At 45.0% G+C, this 23,258-nt stretch overlaps 1 protein-coding gene across 9 annotated transcripts in view; it reads right to left on the bottom strand.

The window, feature by feature from the left end:
* taok3a (TAO kinase 3a) overlaps nucleotides 1-23,258 on the bottom strand; it is a 61,776-nt gene that overhangs the window by 19,152 nt on the left and 19,366 nt on the right. For 7 of the 9 annotated variants that reach the window (XM_061671271.1, XM_061671268.1, XM_061671272.1 and 4 more), the window contains 11 exons: nucleotides 22,843-22,965; nucleotides 19,735-19,999; nucleotides 17,423-17,494; nucleotides 16,544-16,645; nucleotides 16,361-16,406; nucleotides 11,878-11,974; nucleotides 9,088-9,201; nucleotides 8,480-8,571; nucleotides 8,316-8,409; nucleotides 7,384-7,465; nucleotides 563-730 (listed from right to left, as the gene is read on the bottom strand). In XM_061671271.1, the coding sequence (XP_061527255.1) occupies nucleotides 563-730; nucleotides 7,384-7,465; nucleotides 8,316-8,409; nucleotides 8,480-8,571; nucleotides 9,088-9,201; nucleotides 11,878-11,974; nucleotides 16,361-16,406; nucleotides 16,544-16,645; nucleotides 17,423-17,494; nucleotides 19,735-19,866 (999 nt within the window). In that variant the 5' untranslated portion in view covers nucleotides 19,867-19,999; nucleotides 22,843-22,965. Of the gene's footprint in view, nucleotides 1-562; nucleotides 731-7,383; nucleotides 7,466-8,315; nucleotides 8,410-8,479; nucleotides 8,572-9,087; nucleotides 9,202-11,877; nucleotides 11,975-16,360; nucleotides 16,407-16,543; nucleotides 16,646-17,422; nucleotides 17,495-19,040; nucleotides 19,157-19,734; nucleotides 20,000-22,842; nucleotides 22,966-23,258 lie in introns of those variants that run through there. The other 2 variants (XM_061671276.1, XM_061671274.1) reach the window with 2 other exon arrangements.

Genomic DNA, 23,258 nt, shown 5'->3' with positions numbered 1-23,258 from the left:
ATGACTCGGTAGCAATTGTGTCGGGCGCGCCTCACGGGAAGGCCGTTTGTTTGTGTTGAATCGTTTCACGACTGAATGCGGTGGTTTATGTGCCATGGGTTCATGACTGTGTACATGCTAGATGCATGGCGTCGATGCTTTCCGATTTGACTCTTATGACATCTATCCGCAACTACAATTCAGTAGAGTTGGGGTCCCAATGCTCAGCTCATAGCGGTTTCGGCAGCAAAGCGACTGCCGGCTAAACCGCTGCTGGTTCACGCTACGGTAACGTCAACGCTACTTTCCATTAGCCCGCCTATGGCATTTCACATTATATGTTCGCTTTAAGCTAGCCGACTTGCAGTCTGGTTGAACATTGGCGGGGTTTAAATATACAATGTTAAATTCACTTTTGTCTTATGTGTCAGTTTTAAAGAAAACTTCAAGTGGGAGTGACATAATGAAGGAAGCACGCTTTGCCTCCCGTTTGGAAAACTCCTATTTGTCGGGCGAGCCCGGCACACAGGCCCCGCGCTAAACGGGTTTTGAGCGGGTCACGTCTCGGCGGCTCCGGTCCCACCTCCTCTTCCTCCTGGCTCTCCCCCATTGGTCCGTTGTGCTTCTCCTGGTAGAGGATCTTCTTCATCTTGCGGTACTGCAGGTTGTCCAGTTCGCGCACGGCGTCCTTGGTCCTCTGGATCAGGTCCAGGAGGATCCTGGGCGACCGCTCCCGTCGCACAAAGTCGTGCTGGGGAACCAAAACAAAAACCAAGCAGTGTTCAGTCGTGCTTGCTCATACGGGGAGAGTCACTAGAGGGCGCCTGTAGGTTGCGCTCAAAATGGCCTCGTCCTCGTTTGTGTCTGACACGCTGCAAAATGATCAAACATTTGGGGCTCTTTTTTCTTTTATTGCATAAACGACTGAAAATGTTCAAATATTGTCATTTAAAGCATTTATTTGCATATATGGAAATACATGGGCAGGGTTTTTGGGGGGGGGGGGTTTGAGTCTCTATTTTTGCTAGAAAGTACAATGTACAGTATTATGTCTACCAAGATTTTTACCTTGGGTGCAAATCAATAGTAAGATCAAATACAATTTCAAAAAAAAAGATATACTTAAAGAAAATGAAAAACATTGAGGGATTATTTTGGCGTATCATAAAACAAAACTGAATACAAATAATATATTTAAGGAACCATTTGGGCGATTTTATTTTGGGGGAAAATCAAGACGGTAAATATTAGAAGTAATCAACTAAAGACCCATTGATGATTTCTTAAAAAAACATCGATTTAGTATTTTGGATATATAGATCAAATTGATTTGGATAGATAGGGTACAAAAAACAAAAAAGGAAACTACTCGTGGATTTTTAAGGTCGTATTTATTTAATATTTAGAACAAAGTAGCATAAGATGAAGTAGTCAAGTTGATTTGTTTCGTCCTTAACAACAAAAGAGTTTCAAAGGGCTTCACACTTGACAAAGATCGGCCACATCCCTGATCTAAACCCCAATCGGGAGCCAAAATAAATCCATTAGTTTGGAAGGAGGAAAATTCAAGAGGAAATCGAAGGTTTCGAAAAATAAATAAATCCCATTCAGCAATCAAATTTTATTAAGTTAAATTATAATAACATGAAATAAAAAGAAGAAGAGTAAAATTTACCAAAAAATAAGGCAAACCCACTGATTTTATGTTGTTTTTTTTTGTCATTCATCTATTGTTTTGAAAATGTAAAATAAAATACAATAAAGTAAAAGTAAGAAACGCCCATTTTAATTGGATTACATTGTTAATCCAATTGCTTGAGCAGAGTCATGAAATATTCTTCTTTTCCTTCGGGCTCGTCCCGTTAGGGGTCGCCACAGCGCGTCCTCCTTTTCCATGGAAGCCTACCTCCTGCATCCTCCTCTCCAACACCGACTGCCCTCATGTCTTCTCTTCACTTCCTGACCACACTCCCCATTGCTCTGGACGGTGGACCCCAAGTAGTTCAAGTCCTCCACCCTTACTCTCTCTTCTCCCTGAAGCCTCACTCTTCCCCCACCACCCCTCTCATTCATGCACATATATTCTGTCTTACTTCGGTCAATCTTCATTCCTCTCCTTTCCAGCGCATGCCTCCATCTTTCTAACTGTTCCTCCAGCCTCCTCCCTGCTTTCACTGCAGATCACAATGTCATCTGCAAACATCACGGTCCACGGGACTTCCAGTCTAACCTCATCTGTCAGCCTATCCATCACCACTGCAAACAGGAAGGGGCTCAGGGCGGATCCCTGATGCAGTCCCACCTCCACCTTAAATTCGTCTGTCACACCTACAGCACACCTCACCGCTGTTCTGCCGCCCTCGTACATGTGCCGTATTATTCTAACATACTTCTCTGCCGCTCCGGACTTCCGCATGCAGTACCACAGTTCCTCTCTGGGTACTCTGTCGTAGGCTTTCTCTAGATCTACAAAGACACCATGTAGCTCCTTCTGACCTTCTCTGTACTTTTCCATCAACATCCTCAAGGCAAATAACGCATCTGTGGTCCTCTTTCCAGGCATGAAACCATACTGTTGCTCGCAAATACTCACTTCTGTCCCGAGTCTGGCCTCCACGACTCTTTCCCATAACTTCATTGTGTGGCTCATCCACTTTATTCCTCTATAGTTCCCACAGCTCTGCACATTGCCTTTGTTCTTCAAAATACTTTTCGTCCATTCCTCAGACATCTTCTCACCCGCTAGAATTCTATTGAACAAGCTGGTCAAAAACTCCACAGCCACCTCTCCTACATGCTTCCATACCTCCATCAGGACCAACTGCCTTTCCATTTTTCATCCTCTTTAATGCCTTTCTAACTTCCCCTTACTGATCATTGCCACTTCCTGGTCCACCACACTTGCCTCTTCTTCTCTCCCTTCTCTCTCCTTTTCCTCGTTCATCAACTCCTCGAAGTATTCTTTCCATCTGTCCAGCACACTGCTGGCACCAGTCAACATATTTCCGTCTCTATCCTTCATCACCCTAAGCTGCTGCACATCCTTCCCATGTCTATCCCATCTTTCTGTCTGGCCAGCCTGTAGAGATCCTTTTCTCCTTCTTTAGTGTCCAACCTGGCCTACATGTCATCATATGCCTCTTGTTTGGCCTTTGCCACCTCTACCTTTGCCCTGTGTCGCATCTCAATGTATTCCTTTCGCCTCTCCTCTGTGCTCTCACTGTCCCACTTCTTCTTAGCTAACCTTTTCCCTTGTATGATTTCCTGTACTGTGAGGTTCCACCACCAAGTCTCCTTCTCTCCTTTCCTACCAGAAGATACACCAAGGACTCTCCCGCCTGCCTCTCCGATCACCTTGGCCGCAGCGGTCCAGTCTTCTGGAAGCTCCTCCTGTCCACCGAGAGCCTGTCTCACCTCTTCCCGAAAAGCTGCACTCGCCCTTTCTCAGCTTCCACCACATGCTTCTCTGATCTGCCTTTGTCTTCCTAATCTTCCTCCCCACCACCAGAGTCCTCTTCCACACCAGCATCCTATGCTGTCTAGCCACACTCTCCCCTAGCACTACCTTACAGTCGGTAACCTCCTTCAGATGACATCGTCTGCACAAGATGTAATCCACCTGCGTGCTTCTACCTCCGCTCTTGTCGGTCACCCTATGTTCCTTACTATTCGGGAAAAAAGGGTTCACTCCAGCCATTTGCATCCTTTTTGCAAAGTCCTACCACCATCTGTCCCTCCAAGTTCCTTTCCTGGATGCCGTACTTCCCCATCACTTCTTCATCACCCTTGTTTCCTTCACCAACATGCCCATTACGATCTGCACCCATTACGACTCTCTCTCTGTCCTGGGATGCTCAGAACGACTTCGTCTCGCTCCTTCCAGAATTTCTCTTTCACCTCTGGGTCACATCCTACCTGTGGGGCATAGCCGCTAATCACATGACACGTAACACCCTCAATTTCAAATTTCAGCCTCATCGCTCGATCTGAAACTCTTTTCACCTCCGAGACATTCTTAGCCAACTCTTCTTTTCAAATAACCCCGACTCCATTTCTCTTCCCATCTCCACCACGGTCAAATCATTTCAACCCTGCCCCTCAACTTCTCGCCTTACTGCCTTTCCAGCCGGTCTCCTGGACACACAATATATCAACATCATGTCAAGCAACTCCCCAGATTTTCCTGTCATAGTCCCAACATTCAAAGTCCCCACATTCAGTTCTAGGCTCTGTGCTTTCCTCTTCTTTTTCTGCCGAAGAACCCGCTTTCCACCTCTTCTTCTACTTCGACTTCGACCCACAGTAGCTGAATTTCCACCGGCGCCCCGCGCAGGTTGACAGCGCCGGTGACGGACGGCGTTAACCCGGGCCGCGACCCATCCGGTATGGAATTCTTGAGATGCACGCTCCTATTTGTTTGGCAGAGTTTGAAGCCGGATGCCCTTCCTGACGCGACCCTCTGCATTTATCCGGGCTTGGGACCGGCCTACGGTTTGCACTGGCTTGTGCCCCCCATACGGCTGCATTGAGCAGAGTTATAAAATGAGATCAAATATTGCGGGGGCGCCTTTCTTATTTTGGATGTCTGGACTCGAGAATGCCATTACATTTTTTTAAGGGGGGGGAGGAAGAACAAAAAGAATGCCATTTCATTTTGGAACGCTCTGGAATTGGATGCACATCAAAGAGAAATTTCCAAAGATGAAGAGGAAAGCAATGAAGGGAAAATTAATCATGTAATCAAATCACTTTAATAGTTAATAATTGATTTGGCGCATGAACCGGTTTGCGCTAGTTCACAGAAAGTCTTTTTTTTGGGGGGGGCGCTTTTTCCACACCAGCATATATGTAACCCCCAAGCAAGGAGTGGAGGTTGGGGGGGGAAAAGTGTCTTTTGAAGTCTATTTGGGGCTGTCTGGATTCCACCTTCCTCTGCGGGCGGCGGCGGCCTTCGTCAGGACCCCGTGATGACGTCACGCTCCGAAAATAAACCCCACGGCTCCCATTTGTCACGCTCGTTGGAGGCGGCGAGCGTGGTGCGCACGTGTGCCTGTCCGCTCGCAATCGCCGCAAAAAACGCCATTATTTTCACCTTTAATTATTTGTTTTTTTCAATCATTTTCATTTATTTATTTATTTAGTGATTGAATTATTTCAATTCTTATGTTAATCTGTCATTTAAAAACAATTCAAAAATAAATTGCAACAAAATATAAAAAGTACATTTATATTTAATAACAAATGATGTTATTTAATAATATAATTTAACCCAATTACTTTTGTTTTTGGGAAAACTAATGCCAAATCATCAAAGAGAGCTTTTAAATTAAAAGCAATGTTTGTGTCTTTAAATATTTCTTTTCCTTAAAGAGACAATCCGTTAAAAATAATTATTAGTAATAATGTAATGTAGAAAAATGTTTTGACTGTTTTGAGGATTTTGCAATATGTTTTTTTTCAGACACAGTCCAATAATTTACATTTTGTATTTAATTCATATTTAGACTGTGTAGTTGAGGAAACAATGTTAAATCTTCAGACAGTTCAACTTTTAAAAATTTTGAAACAATTGCGACTGTCTTTGAGGATATAACATTTTTTAGGCAAAAGACGGTTTATTTAATTATTTTTTTTTGTTTCAAAAATGAATGTTGTGCATTACTTTTAATACAGACCGTCTAATTATTTTATATTTTGTGTTAAAAAATTATGTGTATATTTGAGGAAAATGTTAAATCCCTAAAGCAGTCCATCCATTTTCTGTCTCGCTTCTCCTCACGCGGGTCGCCGGCGTGCCGGAGCCCATCCCAGCTGTCATCGGGCAGGAGGCGGGGTTACGCCCTGAACCGGTCGCCAGCCGATCGCGGGGCACATACAAACAAACAACCAGTCGCACTCACATTCACACCTACGGGCAATTTAGAGTCTTCAATCAACCTACCACGCATGTTTTTTTGGGGGGGGGGGGGGGGGGAGGTGTGGGAGGAAACCGGAGTGCCCGGAGAAAAGCCACGCAGGCACGGGGAGAACAAGCAAACTCCACACGGGCGGGGCCGGAATTTGAACCCCGGTCCCCAGAACTGTGGGGCAGATGTGTGAACCGGTCGTTCACCGTGTTTCCAAAAATAAAAATATGTTTGGAAAAAACAACAAATGAAGTACTTGGACTGTCTTCTTGTATTTAGCATTACATATTATCTTGAAAGCAAAGTCCAAATATGTTTTGTCTTTGAGGAAAAGTAACAAATACTTCAAGACAAAATCCCCCTAAAATGTCATTCTTTTTCAAATGGAAAAAACAAAACAATATTTGGACTGCATCTGAGGACCTAAGGTTACCTTTCCTCAAATGTACAGTACATGCTGTCATTGCGGTGGCAGACTCCGCTCACCGATTTTAAGACTTAACTTGCGTGGCTGAAATTTATGAAAGACTCGACTCGACTTCTGACGGTTAAGAATGATCGTATGCGTTGCTACTCTGTGCGTGTGTGTGTGTTCGTGTAGTTTAGTGTATTTGTTTATTTAACAGGGGTTACGCATAACACGTCTGTTGAGCCAGAGTTCGCTATAAAGCTCATTTGCATCTGTGGTCCCTTTAGTCAAGTAGCGGTTGGAAGGTTGACATTTCCCACGAGCAGGTGTGTTATGGAGTCCCGTAGGCTAGCTAACGTGTTTTCATTTCACCTGACGAGCCCCGAGGAGGAGGACCGTTGCGTTCAAGGATTCAAGAATTGAATTGTCATACCGACACCCATTATGCCACACGATATGGCACAAAAAAACGATACCCGAGGTCCCAGATTAGCACAAGTAAGTCCAGAGAAACTTGCAATAGAATAAGAAAAGGAAGAGACGATCAAATAACGATTCAAATATTGATGCCGTTGTGGGAGTGTCCAAGGATGCGATTGCAGCAGTTTCCAAATGCATGTGATATTTACCAGGTCAAAGAATAAAATGTTCATCGTGAGGAGATGAACGGGCAATGGGGGGGGCGGGGCTAGAGTTGAAGAATGGAACCGCCGGGTTCCCGACGGTGTGGTTACTCGATGCTTTACGATCCTCTCCGTTTCAAGCGCTTTGCCGTAACCTTGTGGCACCGATGCGCAATTCAAAAACCCTTTTGGGTAGGGCTCAACCATTTGCCGATTTCGCACTCGGCGCCGGGCTTTCGGTCCCTTATCAACAGCTAATAGCTGGGGTTCGCCGTACCTTAACATCTATGCTAATTGCCTTTAGCCCTAAATTGCGTTTCAGATTCTATGTTAGCATGAAGCTAACGGACCTCGTTAGATGAAAATAAATGGTTTGGTTGAACATTTGGTGTTTAATCCTGTTTTGTTTTGGGTTTTGGGTCTCCACATGCGAGCCCACGTGACAGGAAGAGAGGCCAGCACTCACTCGTAGCAGCTCCCCCGACGAGGGCCGGTCCTGAGGAATTTTCAGTAGGCAGTAGTCCACAAAGCTCCGGAAAGGGTCAGACCTGCACAAGCGGAACATTTTTCTTTCGACCTACACATACGGTGTCAACAACAATCACTCATCAATCATCCTCACATTTTTTCTCAACATGAGACAAGAGTGCGAATGATAGAATAGAAATGAGAGCTAACACGATAGCTACATTGCAAGATTAGATGCTAAGTAAAATGATAGCTCAAACCATTGCTAGAACATTAGCTACCGATAGAAAAATTGATATGACAGATAAAACAACATCATAGCTAAAATTGCAGTTCAACTGATAAGAAGGACATTTCAAGCAATTGCCAAAACTATAGGGACAACGACAATGATCGCTAAAACAATAGCTCGATCGTTGGAGAAAAACAGCAGTATGTGACAGAACAATTGATAAAATGACAACGGCTCAAAAAGCTAGAACAGTAGTTCAAATGATAGCACTGATAAACAACAGAGAAAACAATGGTGTGAACATGAATGAGGGCTAATATGATGCATAAAACGAGAGCTACATCGAGCTGATCGATTGACAACTGAAACAATACGTGGGATGATCGTTAAAACAATAGTTACACTAATAACAAAAACAGCGCTTTATTGTTCTTAACGTCTATAAAAGTGGGTCGCAACTGCGCAACAAAAGGAAAATGCCGGTAGAACCACTGCGCTCGCATTTGATCCTATTCTGACGTGTAGCAGCGTATCGTGACGCATATTCGCGCATCATGTTGCTTCACATCATTTCGTACTGCGCTGCATTGCAGCGTTTCACTTTGGAGCGTATTGTAACGCATGGTGTCACATTGTCTGCTTTGCTACGGGACGGTCTGTACGCTATTCCGCGCGAAACGGCACGGCCGGCGCCTTACCAGTCGCTGGCCTGCAGGGCGGGCGAGTCGTTCTGCGCGATGTGATATAAGGCACTCATGGCGTTCATGTTGAACAGCGGCGGCTTGCGTTCGGCTGCGAGAAAAAGACAAAAGTGACGTTTTTGCGCCGACGTCATCCGGACGCCTCCGAAAGCGGCACCGACCCAACTCGATGCAGGTGATGCCCAGCGACCACACGTCCACTTTGCCTTCGTACTGGCCCTCGTCCATGGCCAGGATCACTTCGGGCGCCATCCTGAGCGCGCACACAAAAAAACAAGTGGCAAAAGTACTCACACTCGCTACTCAAGTAATTACTCGTTTCATTTGTTCCGTGACCCAGCTAGGAACTCAATTTACTTGTGCACTGGATGCAACCGGGACCGGTCCCGACCGCAGAGGGTGAAAATGCCCGAACGCCCGTTACAATAGCGTCGAGAAATTTAAAAAAAAATACCAAATCTTTTTTTTGAAACCCCAAAAAGTTCTTCAATACAAGGGGGATAAAGCGCCAGTAAATATTTTTGGGGTTGGTTCCCCCCCCAAAAAAATGAAAAAAAAACTCAGCGTACGGGGGGGTCCGCTGTATTTCAAATCTCTTTTGCCATTGGCATCCCCGGCGGCGAGTTCGGCAAGACGCCGATCGGCTCGTTCTGGTTCTCGGCACCGGGGAACCGGAATCGCTCATTTCAAACCCGAGCCTTGCTTTCGACCCCAAAATTCAGAGCCTTGAAACCCTGACACCCATATTCCAAAACCCTGAAAGTCTCACCAGTACGGCGTCCCCACGAAGGAGTTGGCGGGCGAGGCGATGGAGGCGGAGCCAAAGTCGGCCAGTTTGACGTGGCCCGCCTCCGTCAGCAGGATGTTGCCCGCCTTCACGTCTCTGAAAAAGACGCACGCGGACGCGCGCAGACGACCGCAAGGCAAGTTACAAGACGTCGGTCGAAGAAACGCTTCCATTTCCATCAATCAACACGCACAGAAATGCTCATGAAACATTCATCGTCGTAACCCATTAAAAGGCATGTGCCTCCAAATCATACTTTTTTTTTTTTCTTTGAAATTGAAATGAATTGGAAATTGAGACTGAAATAAGTTACCCGATTTTGACTGGACAGTATTTATTTTCATTTTATTCAAAACATTTATAAAAAAAAAAAAAAAAAAGCTTTTGGGTTTAATTTTTCTGCAACATTTGCACAATCGACATTGTCCCAGATGATCGCGATAGTCGTCCCTTTAAACTTGCATCCACTCCTTGAAGTCTCGCCGTCCTTTGCACAATGCTCATTGCACCGGACTATTGCAAGATTAGTCATTCAAACTGCTCTTAGTGCTAGAGGACAAAAAAATGATTAAAATGTTTTGTTTTTGTTTTTTTTCCATTTGTACCGGCTTTACCAGATAACTAGCAACCCTTTGTTGCTCAGTGACTGTTTTTGTCAATGTCTTTCTGTCTCCAAAGTGCTCTCTGTCGATTGACGCTCTGTTGTCGTAATACAGCGGCTCCGACTATCCGAGACAAATTCCTTGTGTGTTTTTTAGAAATACTTGGCAAATAAAAATGATTCTGATTCAATCAACCTACCACGCATGTTTTTGGGATGTGAGCGGAAACAGAGTACCCGGAGAAAAGCCACACTGGCACGGGGAGAACATGCAAACAGTCGATCACCGTGCCACCTTTGCTTTTTATTTTAGAAGAAAATGAAAATATTCCCCAAATTTGAAGATAAATGCTTTTCAATAAAAAGTGTTTATTTTCATTTTTTATTTATTCAAAACATCTTTTACATTTTTCTTGATTAAAAAAATTACAAAATTCTTAAACTTTTATGTAGTTTTTTTATTCTAGCAGAAATATTTTTGCTGGTTTTGTTTCCATCAAAAGTGTTTTGTTTTTAAAACATTTAAACTTAGATTCAACGTGATTCCAAAAATCTTGATATTTTGAGGATTTTTAGCTGAATAAAAATATCCTTTTGCCTTTTATCCTCTAACGTACAAAATTTGGGAGATACAAGCTTTTCATTTCACCGTTTATTTGTATTGAATCAACGTTTTGTATAATTTGAAACATGGAAAAAAAATCAGGACTAAGAAAAAAATCTCAAAGTTCAGCAAATGAATACTTCAGTGAAAGAATTTTTTTTTTTGCGGTTTAATAAAAATAAACCACAAAATTTGGAGATACCACAATTTCTCGTGTATAATGGGCATTTCCCCCCCCCAAAATTGTCAAAAGTCAATAGTGCGCATTATACATAAGTATAGGGGGAAATGAAAAAAACTTTCACATTTTGTAAATGTATGCTGCCATCTAGAGGTTATGAAAAAGCTGTACACTTACATTTCAAGATGCCACCGCACCCTAGAGGTTATAAAAAATGTGTACTCTTTCATTCTAGTATGCCACCGCCCCCGAGAGGTTATGAAAAAGGTGGAGCCTACACTTTCATTTCAATAGGACACGGGTACGTGTGACTGCATATACGTACAGTAGTGCTCATAAATTGACATACCCCGGCAGAATGTGAAAATTATTTTATTTTATTTATTTTTTTAAAATACAACTTATGACTGAACAACAACTATCATTAATTTCTTATGGTTATGATTTGTTTAATGATAATGCTTTTCTGAAATGCTTGATAGTTTAATCTGAATCTCATTAAAATAAAATGATGTGTTTCGCCTGGTCCTTCACATTTTCTTTTAAGTTAATCAAACATATGAGCACAACTGTGTTTTATCATGTAGTAAATAAAAGTAGGGCTGTGAATTTCAAAAGGAAAAGAAAGTATTACGTGTTCAAATAAAGTGCTTAAGTTCAGAATAATTCTTTGAAAACACGAACAAAATACAGATAATACTTCATGTTTTGATCATATGGGTAGAAGTAAAATCATGCTTTGTAAAAATGCATTACAGGGTTTTCCAGAAGTTTGAGGTCAACTTTGGGGTGCATATTATACATGGGTGAGCATTATACACGAGAAATTATGGTACATGCTTTTTAATGGGAAAGTCTTTGTATTTCATTACCATTTTTGTATTTTCGAAACATGGAAAACAAATCCCCAAACTTAACTGCAAATTAGTACTTTAGCCACAACATTTCTTTTTTTCAAGAAACATTTTGGAGATACATGCTTTTCATTGGACAGTGCTTATTCATTATTTTTTTATTTTTCAAAACTTGTAACCTACAAATTTTTGTTGCGGGATTTAAATGTTTTTTCAAAAAGAAAAGAGAAAAAAAGAAAAGGAAATAAATATGGAAATACATGCTTTTTTTAGGACAGTAATGTTTCAAAATATCAGATGGTGACAAAAATAAAGGAAACATTTTTCAAATTACGGCTTTATGCACGTGTGTTATATTTGAACACCTTTGCTGTCCAACGAATCTCCAAATGTAGGGAAATGGGTGTGCTATTTATGTTTTTATTGCATTTTCAGTGAAGTAAATCCCGAGGCTGCTTGGCCGTGTAACATCAATGATAAGCGATGGCGCAGTTGAAAGGTCGATCCAGTGGGCCGAAGTTCTTTTCCTTACCTGTGAATCATGTTGTGGCAATGCAAGTAAGCCAGTCCGAGCAAGGCACCGTGGGAAATGGCAGCGATTTCCACCTCTTGCAGCGGCTTCTTGTGAACTTACAAGGACAACAAAATCAAAGTTTTTTTTTATATCGGCACTAAATCAAACACTAGGAATTAGGGCCCGACCAGTTGAATAGGGCTAATATCGATTTGTCTTAACAATATATTAAAAATAAATTAAGTATATAATAGATACAATTAAAAATGAGTAAAAAAAAAAAAAAAACAAGCAATACAAATGGATTTCCACAAATGTTGCATATCGTGTCAATGTTTATTTCTAATTCTAATTCCATTCAAAAACTTCAACTTGAATAGATTATAGATTCAGGGCCCACACTTTAAACAATTTCAAGTATTTATTAGTTTATTTTTACATCATTTGGGCTTCCAGCTCATAAAACCCACCAAATCAGGAATTCAAAAAATTAGAACACTATAAAGAAATCACCATTGACTTCTCAGTTTTTGTCGAAAAATAAGAAAGAAATTAGAGTCAGACTAAATCAATCCAAATATGGTACTTTCAAAAGGAGATGTTCATCTTCAATACTCTGTTGGGAATCCCTTCGCTTCAATCACTGCCTGGATGCGTCGCGACATTGAGGCAATCGTTGCCTGGGAGTTATTAATGAGTTATGAGTTACGGAAGCCCAGATTTCCTTGATGCTTGCAGTCAGTTCTCCTTTGCTTTTGGGTCTGGTGCACCTCATTTTCCTCTTGATAATACCCCATCGATTCTCCACTGGGTTTCGATCCGGCGATCTGGCCAGTCGAGCGCTGTGATGGCGTGGGCGTCAAAGCGGGTTTTGGTGCTTCTGGCGGTATGGGCGGGGGCCGGTCCTGCTGGAAGATGAAATCCGCATCTCCATAAAGATCCTCAGCAGCAGGAATCATCCTCAAAGTCCTCAAAAACATTCTGCTAGACTGTTGCGCTGACCTTGGATCTAAGAAAGCAGAGTTTACCAACACCTGCACTGGACATTGCACGCCAAATCATGACTGACTGTGGATATTTCACACTGGACCTCTTGGGTTCTGTTCTTCACCCGTCTTCTTCCAAACCCTTGGACCTGGATTCCCACTTGACTTTCATGGGAAAAGAGGAACTGGGACCACTGGCCGACAGTCGGGTCCTTCTTCTCCTCGGCCCGGTTGAGACGCTTCCTACGTCGGCTCGGGTTCGACCCGAGAAACCCGACAGTTGTGGCCCACCTCCCGGATGCGGTGGTTTTTGAAGCTTCCGCATTTTGTCCTTCCGTTGATATGCTCGGACGCGGCCGGCCTCCTTCGCTGCGAACCTTTGTGGCTTCGCCATCCTGTGGCGGGTAGCAACGATGGTCTTCTGGCCACTTGTCAAGTCTGCAGTCTTCCCCAATTGGAAGCCGACTCGAGCCGTTTCATGACACCTGGGGAAACCTGGGCAGGTGCTTTGAGTTGGCCTGATGATTCGTGTGTGACATTCAGTTCAAAACATTTCTGGCCTGCAAAAGTCGGGATGATTTCTTCACAGTATTCTCATTTTTTTGAATTCCTGATTTTGTGGGTTTTATGAGCTGGAAGCCCAAATTGTGGAAAAATAAATACTTGAAATTGTTTAAATGCTGGGCCCTGAATCTATAATCTATGAAAGTTGAACTTTTTCGATGGAATTATGGAAATAAATAAACTTTTCCATGATATAATTTTTTTTTTGAAAAGGGCCAATGCATACATATCTATAATGGATCAGGAATTGTAAATACTAAAGAAATTTTAAAAATCATCCATCCATCCATTTTCTACCGCTTATCCGAGGTCGGGTCGCGGGGGCAGTAGCTTTAGCAGGGACGCTCAGAATTCCCTCTCCCCAGCCACTTCATCCAGCTCTTCCGGGGGGATCCCGAGGCGCTCCCGGGCCAGCCGAAAGCGTAGTCTCTCCGGCCTGTCCTGGGTCGTCCCCGGGGTCTCCTCCCGGTGGGACGAGCCCGGAACACCTCACCGGGGAGGCGTCCGGGAGGCATCCGAATCAGATGCCCCAGCCACCTCATCTGGCTCATCTCGATGTGGAGGAGCAGCATCTCTGAGATCTGCCGGATGACCGAGCTTCTCACCCTCTCTCTAAGGGAGAGCCCGGACACCCTGCGGAGGAAACTCATCTCGGCCGCTCGTATCCGGGATCTCGTTCTTTCGGTCACGACCCGAAGCTCTTGACCATAGGTGAGGGTAGGAACGTAGATCGACCGGTAAATCGAGAGCTTCGCCTTTCGGCTCAGCTCCTTCTTTACCACGACGGACCGATACAAAGTCCGCATCGCTGCAGACGCCGCACCGATCCGCCTGTCGATCTCCCGTTCCGTTCTTCCCTCACTCGTGAACAAGACCCCAAGATACTTGAACACCTCCACTTGGGGCAGGATCTCATCCCCGACCCGGAGAGGGCACGCCACCCTTTTCCGGCTGAGGACCACAGTCTCAGATTTGGAGGTGCCAATTTTCATCCCAGCCGCTTCACACACGGCTGCGAACCGCTCCGGTGAGAGTTGGAGATCACGGCTCGATGAAGCCAACAGAACCACATCATCTGCAAAAAGCAGAGATGCAATACTGAGGCCACCAAAACGGACCCCCTCTACGCCTCGGCTGTGCCTTGAAATTCTGGCCATAAAAGTTACGAACAGAATCTGTGACAAAGGGCAGCCTTGGCGAAGTCCAACCCTCACCGAGAACGAGTCCGACTGACTGCCATCAATGCGGACCAAACTCTGACACCGGTTGTGCAGGGACCGAACAGCCCGTATCAGGGGGTTCGGCACCCCATACTCCCGAAGCACCCCCCACAGGACTCCCCTAGTGACACGGTCGAAAGCCTTCCCCAAGTCCACAAAACACATGTAGACTGGTTGGGCGAACTCCCATGTACCCTCGAGAACCCTGCCGAGGGTGGACAGCTGGTCCACTGTTCCAAGGCCAAGACGAAAACCACACTGCTCCTCCTGAATCTGAGATTCGACTTCCCGACGGACCTTCCAGCACCCCTGAATAGACGTTACCAGGGAGGCTGAGGAGTGTGATCCCCCTGTCGCTGGAACACACCCTCCGGTTCCCCTTCTTAAAAAGGGGGACCACCATGCCAGACTGCCAATCCAGAGGCACTGTCCCCGATGTCCACGGGATGTTGCAGAGGCGTGTCAACCAGGACAGCCCCACAACGACCAGAGCCTTCAGGAACCCCAGAGATAGGAGAGCCCGCCTCAGAGAACCCAGACTCTGCTTCCTCATGGGAAGGTAGTCAGTGGAATTGAGGAGGTCTTCGAAGTATTCTCCCCACCGGCTCACAACGTTCCGAGTCGAGGTCAGCGGTGCCCCATCCCCACTATTCACAGTGTTGATGGTGCACTGCTTCCCCCTCCTGAGACGCCGGATAGTGGACCAGAATTTCCTCGAAGCCGTCCGGAAGTCTTTTCCAAGGCCTCACCAAACTCCTCCCATGCCCGAGTCTTTGCTTCTGCGACCACCAAAGCCGCATTCCGCTTGGTCAGCCGGTACCCATCAGCTGCCTCAGGAGTCCCACAGGCCAAAAAGGCCGAATAGGACTCCTTCTTCAGCTTGACGGCATCCCTCACCGTTGGTGTCCACCAACGGGTTCGGGGATTGCCGCCACGACAGGCACCGACCACCTTACGGCCACAGCTCCGGTCGGTCCACTCGGACTCGATGCCCCCCGCCTCCCACGGAACGTGAGCAAAGTTCTGTCGGAGGTGGGAGTTGAAGCTCCTTCTGACAGGGGATTCTGCCAGATGTTCCCAGCAGACCCTCACAATACGTTTGGGCCTGCCAGGTCAGATCGGCATCTTCCCCCACCGTCGAAGCCAACTCACCACCAGGTGGTGATCGGTTGACGGCGCCGCCCCTCTCTTCACCCGAGTGTCCGAGACATGCGGCCGCAAATCCGATGACACGACCGCAAAGTCGATCATCGAACTGCGACCTAGGGTGTCCTGGTGCCAAGTGCACGTGTGGACACCCTTATGCTTGAACATGGTGTTCGTTACGGACAATCCGTGGTGAGCACAGAAGTCCAATAACAGAACACCGCTCGGGTTCTGATCGCGGGGGGCCGTTCCTCCCAATCACGCCCTTCCAGGTCTCACTGTCATTGGCCACGTGAGCATTGAGGTCCCCCAGCAGAACGATGGAGTCCCCAACGGGACCTCTCTCCGGCACCCCCTCCAAGGACTCCGAAAAGGGTGGGTACTCTGAACTGCTGTTTGGCGCATAGGCACAAACAACAGTCAGGACCCGTCCCCCCACCCGAAGGCGGAGGGAGGCTACCCTCTCGTCCTCCGTTAGCATGATGTGCAAATGAACCCCAAGAAAATATGGATCATCGGGATTTATCAATAAAACAAGATGAAAGTCCCACCTTGTATGACAAGACACCCGAAAACCAAACTTACCCTCGAGTAAATCCGACGCGGAGCCCAGGCAGTACTCCATCACTAGCTTTTGAAACGCACAAGAAAACACAAATTAGATGAGATACATTTGACATGCGCTACCTGTGGAGATATTTTAGCCAATCACAATTCGCTTCCTGGAAAAGGCCCAATCAGAGCAACGAGAGACCAAAAGTGATTCACCCAAGCAGTGTTGTCTTTCAGGTAGCAGCCTTTGTATTCGATGGTGTTGGGGTGCCGCAGCTGCCCCAAAAACTTCACCTCCTTGATGATGTCCTGCCACTTCTGCACAACAAAACAATGACAACGGCACTTAGTGCACTTCTGACACTAGGGGGCGCTCTTAAGGACAACTCTGGCCTCGGGTTTCTTGGTGAGTCACCAAACTTTGCTGTCATGCTCAGTCCACATGCAACAAGCAAAATTCCAATTCTTGGCAATTTCGACTCGTCCATCTGTGTAGCATACGTGCTTCAATTTTCATTGCAATTGGACAAAATCTCTAGTTGGAATTGCTTTCTCAAGGAGCCCTGCAAATGGCCAAAATGAGGCTACAACTGGCCCTTCACACCAAAATGGCAGACATTGTGTGTGTTTTCAGGCATGGCTGCTACTCACGACAGACGCGTCTATCGAATTTCATGTTGCTAAATGAAACCAGCACACCGGGGCTGAATTTTCAAAATGTTCTGGTCAAGGGCGGTATCAAGCCAAAAATGGCTAACTCAAATCAAAATGACAGACTAACTGTGACTTTTCAGTCGTTGCTTCTTGAGACTTTCTTGTGTGTCTACTCATGATAGACATGTCTACCAACTTTCATGCCGCCAAGTATTAATTCCCAAAATCCAACCGGTGCTACCGAGCCAATTTCTGCCTCAAATGGTTTCTTCAACCAAAAATGGTTGACTTCCTGTGGCTTCTTGGGACTTTTTTGTGGGTCTACCCATGATACAAATGTCTACCAAATTTCTTGTTGGTAAGTGACACCAGCATTGTGGGTTGTACCAGTTGTACACGACCTTGAACTTTGCTCAGTGTTCACTTGTGCGTGTGTCTTACTTCAGTAGTCTGCTTGCCATTGTAGGACATCTTCTTGATGGCCACCACCTCGTTGGAATAGGAGTTGCGGGCCTGAACGAGAATTTAGAGTCCATTTTACACGCAAATTATCAGCGGCTCCACCCACATACAGCGTCACAAACTAAAAAGATTTGCAATTGATTGTCACCCATCGGACTGCGATACTAGCTTCTAATTGGGGCTCATTTCGTTAGCATAAGTCATTTTTCAATTTACAAAAAAAAGATAGCTATGTACTTGCTAAAATTGCGTGTTTTTTTTTTTTTTTAAAGAGTCATTCAGGTCCTTGTAAAAGCAAAGGTTGAGACTCTGTTGTTGAATTAGTATTTTTTTTCTTGTTTTTTGCAAATGACAGAACAAAAAAAAGAAGAATGATTTCGGGAAATGTGCTACTAAGCCCAACGATTTGGAATAATTCCGTCGTAGCAGTTCGTGAACACATCAACCCTGGAATTCTCCCAAAATGTCTGCTTCAAACCAATATGGCCGACACGGGTCCTTGAAACCTTTTCGTGCATTGTGTCACGACAGAACACCTTGTCCACAGTTTGGCGCTGATCGCTGAAACTGGTGGCGCTAATTTTTCTTTTCCATTTGAAGTTCTCAGTGACCTTGCACGGCCAATCATCAAAGGCTCTGTCAACATCTTGTTTTTTAGCGTCATGTGACATATTTGATATTTTAAATCTAGATTGTTGTCCAGCCAGATGTTGAGGTATTTTTGCATCTCAACAACCTCAATAAGAGTACCATTAAGAGTGGAAATAGAGAGGCTAAAGGCAGTTGACCTAGACCAGACACATGCCCAAAGTCCGGCCCCCGGGCCAAATCCGGCCCGTGTTCATATTTCCACTGGCCCGAAGCCTCTGTCATAAAACCAATAATATGTGGCCCGGCAGTACAAAATACACGCGCAATTTTATATTTCACCACACGATGGCAGTAAACTTGTGGCTGAAGTCTCGCGGGGCCGTTTTGCGCATGGTCTGTTTTTTGCCCATTTCTAAAATGGCAACTGGAAGTAAGAAAAGGAAAGTTGATAGCGAGGGCCGACGTTTCCGGGACAAATGGAAGTCTGAATATTTTTTCACTGAGTTTCGAAACAACTGCGTCTGCCTAATTTGCCAAGAGACTGTGGCTGTGTTCAAGGAGTTCCATATAAAGTTAAATTAAAGTGGAATAAAATCACGGGGATTATTACGGATGGCGCACCTCCCGTGGTTGGCGAGCACAGTGGATTATCAACCCTAGTGTGTCACAAAGTCAGCGAAGAAGGAGGTAAAGCTACAAAACTCCATTGTATTATTCACCAACAAGTTCTATGTGCCAAACCGTTTCCGTGGATCTCGGTGACGTTCCAGCCCACCTGCAGCTGGAGCTCATTGAGCCGCAGCGTGACACGGAGTGTCGCAGCCGGTACCGACGACTCCCTCTTGTCAACTTTTACCAGCAGCCGGATAAAGACGGGTTCCGAGAGATTCGTACATTTGCCAAGAAAATGTTGAGCTCGTTTGGCTCGACATACTTGTGCGAGAAGACATTCTCAGTCATGAACACGAATAAGAACCGCGTGAGGACAAGACGAAGTGACTCCCACCTGCGTGACATCTTGCGCATGAAAACCACCGCTTTTGAGCCAGACCCGCCCCATCGACTGCAGTCCAGATCTTAGTATCACCCTTCACATGAATGCAAACATGCTGTTTGTTGATTCTGATGAATAAAGTTTGAGTCAAATTTCATAAAAATGCTTTATTTTGCATTTCATTAATTTCGATTTTAACCTTCATTTATCCAGGTCAGGTAGTTATAAGAGCTACCTAGCAGCAGACAGCGTAGTAAAACAAAGTCAAATAAAAATACAAAAAAGCATTCCCCTCGTCGGTAGCATGTAAAATTAATGCTGGCCCGCAAGACAATTTTTTTACGGCAATGTGGCCCCTGAGCCAAAAAGTTTGGGCACCCCTGACCTAGAGGGAGCTTTCGTTTTTCAAACATCCATCAGCAATTTGGAATCGATGAGTGCATGCTGCAAGAAAACAAAATCAGACTGTAAATTTGAAAGCGCAGCCTTAAGAGACGCAGCGCAGGAGTATAATTCTGTATCATCAGCATACAGTATTGTTATTTACAAATGAAAGAAAGAACGGTCCTAAAATTGAACCGTGCGGGATGCCCTTTTTCTAGGGTCATTAGGTCAACGACAACATTACCAACCTTAACAGTGTGTATGCAAGCTAGGAGATAGCTCCTAAACCGAGCAACACCCGCCCTAAAAAGGGTCTACTTACAAAGTAGACGGCCCCGAAGCTACCATGTCCGATCTCGTGCAGGTCGCAGAAGACATCCTCTGGGTCGTCTTTGAAGAAGAGCTCGGCCAGCTCGGGGTCCTTGGGCGCCCCTTTCCGCGTGGACGACGGCATCGTGGGCCGGGTGCGGGCGGGGCGGGGCCGGGCGGCGGTCTAGGGGGCGCTCACGGGCACGCCAGCGCGACTGCTGCGACCGCCGGCAGACGCCCGCGACGGGCCCGGCATTGGCCGGCCACACCGGGAAAGACTGTGGAGAGCAACAACGATATCGTATGCTAGACCTGTATAGACATAAAAACATCCTGTAAATATGATCCAGTCAAAGCATAAAGTGTTTGCTGATTTGGCGCTTTCTGAAATGATGGCACCAAAGCCCTGTCTAACAAAAGTAGTGCTTTGGCACCACCATATGACATCTTGAAATATGTTGAAGTGACATACGGTGTAAGTAACATCGACGACATATGGCTATACTGTTCATTCAGACATCTCGACTTTTCTCTGCTCTTCAGTGCGGCACTAATATTCGTCGTTCTTTATGGAGGATAACGAATTTGTGACGGTGAGTTGCTGTGATATTGTCAGTCAGTTCAATCCATTGCTATAAAGGGTTACAGTAATACCACACAGATGCTAAATATTGTTAGCATTAAGCTAGCGGACTGAAAGTCAAAGCTATGCGGTTGTTATATTAAGATGATGTAAATATGCTATATAATGTATATAGAAAAGAATGTGGAATGAACAAGTGCTAATTAATATTATATCACGATGTAGCTGCATGCTACATTAGAAGTGTGTAGACATAAAATATGATGAGAGTGTAAATGCAGCTCATACGAGCTTGGCATTGGGTTGACGCTGATGCTTGTTGTCTGGGACTGTGTGTGCGTGTGTGTCCTTTGATTGCATGTCAGTGCAAACACACTGTGTGTGTGTGTGTGTGTGTGCTTAGCCGGCTGCATCTGGCTGACGTGCTCGCTCATTCCACACCAGATAGAAAAACAGCAAGCGTGCGAGAGAGAGAGAGAGGATGAGAAGCGTGATGAGAGAGCAGTAGTACGCTTGTGTAGCAATGTGCAATGCGATGTGTGTGTCAACGTGCACGCGTGTGTCAGTGTTTGTCGCATTGTGCAGCCGAGCTAACTGGAGCAACGGCCGCGGGCCGGACGGCCGCCCGCGGCCCGGTCGTGCCCGGCGGACGCCCATCTGAGCCCACGACGACGACGTCATTCATCAACGTGCCCATTGGAGCGCTCGGTTAACATTTGGGGGGATTGCGGATTAAAGTTTTCCTATCTCGAAAACCGCTCCTGGACGGCGGCGGGTACGGACGGACGTTTTCCTAGCTCGAAAACAGATCGGCATATTTGTTAAAGTTTTCCGGCGCCTCTAAACACGCTTGCCGGGGGAAAGGTATAGTTGCCCCCCCCCGCATTTGCATGCCACTGACAGAGATGAAAAATTGGCAAACGTTTTTTGTTTCAATGTCATCATCTTTGTCTTATGTTGCAATGTGTTAATGTGTAAAGTAAAAAAATCAAAATGTGTAAAAATTGGCCAATTTATGACCATTTGAAAAGGGTCGATTAATCCCTAATCCGCATTCACGTCCTGGAAGTAGTACAGACAGCAGAAACGCTACCAAATAAACAGAATGAATGAATACAATTTCATGGAACAATGTGTGTACGTATGATGATTGACGGCGGGAGGGGGGGGGTCACATGACTAATAGTCACGTGACCCCCGCCGTCAATCATCATTGTCCAAGTCTTTTGTTCGCTGCCTTCGGCGAGACGAGCGCTCGGTTAGCGAGCGAGATTTCGCTTTGCAGAGAACACGGATACGAGCTCACATCTTGTGTCACTCCGAGTTGGCGCACATCAGCGTTGCTTTGTACATTCGCAAACGGGCATCTGCTCGACGCAATGAGGCTGACCCATTTAGTGGCATGCAACATCCATGCATTAACACACGCGCACTACAACGGTGAGGAGTATCTTCGTGCTTATTGTGATTTCTGAGTCAAAAGAAATGTTTTATACCCTCTCGCTAGGATACTTCATCTTTTTAAACATTTTTAGGTAGTTTAATTTGGTTTGAAGGTTTATTTTGAAATATTTTTTCAATAAATTTAGATTTCTTTTTTTTTATTAAGTTATCATTTCAACTGATTTTATGAAACATGTAATATAAATAATTAACATAGCATGAATCCATTAAAAGTTTTAAGTATAAGCATAATTTAATGAATTAGATTTTTGGGTTTTATTAATTTATTTACCTTGATTTTGTAAAACAAGTAGGCAAGTTACGTTTGGGAATTTTTTTAGGTATCACTTCAATAACTTTAATTAAATTTAAAAAAACAATACTGTGTAAATAAAAAAAATAAAAAAACATTTAAAAAAAAAAAATAACTGAATTTTCCATCCATTCATTCTCTGAAGCGCCTTCCTCCATAAGGGTCGCGGGCATGCTGGCGCCTATCCCATTGGACACCGGGCGAGAGGCGGGTACACCCTGAACTGGTCGCCAGCCAATCACGGGGCACATATAGACAAGATATTCACACCTACGGGCAATTCAGAGTCTTCAATTAACCTAACGCGCAAGCTTTTGGGATGTGGGAGGAAACCGGAGTGCCCGGAGAAAACCCACGCAGGCACGGGGAGAACATGCAAACTCCGAACAGGCGGGGCCGGATTTGAACCCGCAACCTTACAACTGTGAGGCAGACGTGCTAACCAGTCGTCCACCGTGCCGCCCTAAATTCATTTTAATTAGTATTTTTTATTTCAAATAATTTCAATACATTGTCATCTTAACACATCATTTTAAATTACTTTTAAAAAATGTAATTTATGGATTCATTTTAAGATTTGTGTGGTCTTTCTAGTATTCATTTCATTTTAATGTTGTATTCAGATGAATAAATAAAAGAATAAGAAAGAAAATTGATAGAAATACAATTAAAAAGTACTACTGAAATAAAATGTGAACATTTCTAATTGTCGTCCAAGTACAGCAATTGGTAAAAAATAATGAAAAGAAAAAAAGAGTGGAGCCCTGCGGTGTCTCGTCTACCTGCGTGAATGTAGTGTTTGCGGGATGGTTTTGTCCCAGCAGCCTGTCGTCCTTTTTGTCCTCACTTGAAATCCAAAACAGCTTTCACGCAGGTGCTGCCCGCCGACGACATCTTGCTTCTTCCTGAAACCAGAAGGAATCAAGAGTTGCAAAATGACACCCAGCACTCTTTGCGGTTGAGGAAGTAAAATTGACATTTGTAGATACAAAGTGGGTACCGACTGTCACACACAACAAGCTTTTTTCTAGCGGGTCTGGTGGGTCGCCGCCCAACTTGGGCCCCCGTGCAAGCGGACTGTGTTTGAATCGGTGCCGGAAACCGTTGCTTGAGGTTTTTGCTGCCAAAGGGTCAAGAGTCAACCGCTTATTAAATGTAAGTGTTCACTTACATTTTCCTCTCTGCTCTGGGAATGCTT

The sequence above is a fragment of the Phycodurus eques genome, chromosome 3 (assembly GCF_024500275.1).
Source record: "Phycodurus eques isolate BA_2022a chromosome 3, UOR_Pequ_1.1, whole genome shotgun sequence".
Lineage (NCBI taxonomy): Eukaryota > Metazoa > Chordata > Actinopteri > Syngnathiformes > Syngnathidae > Phycodurus > Phycodurus eques.
Note: the sequence above shows the minus strand (reverse complement) of the source record. Positions and strands in the feature narration are given on the sequence as shown.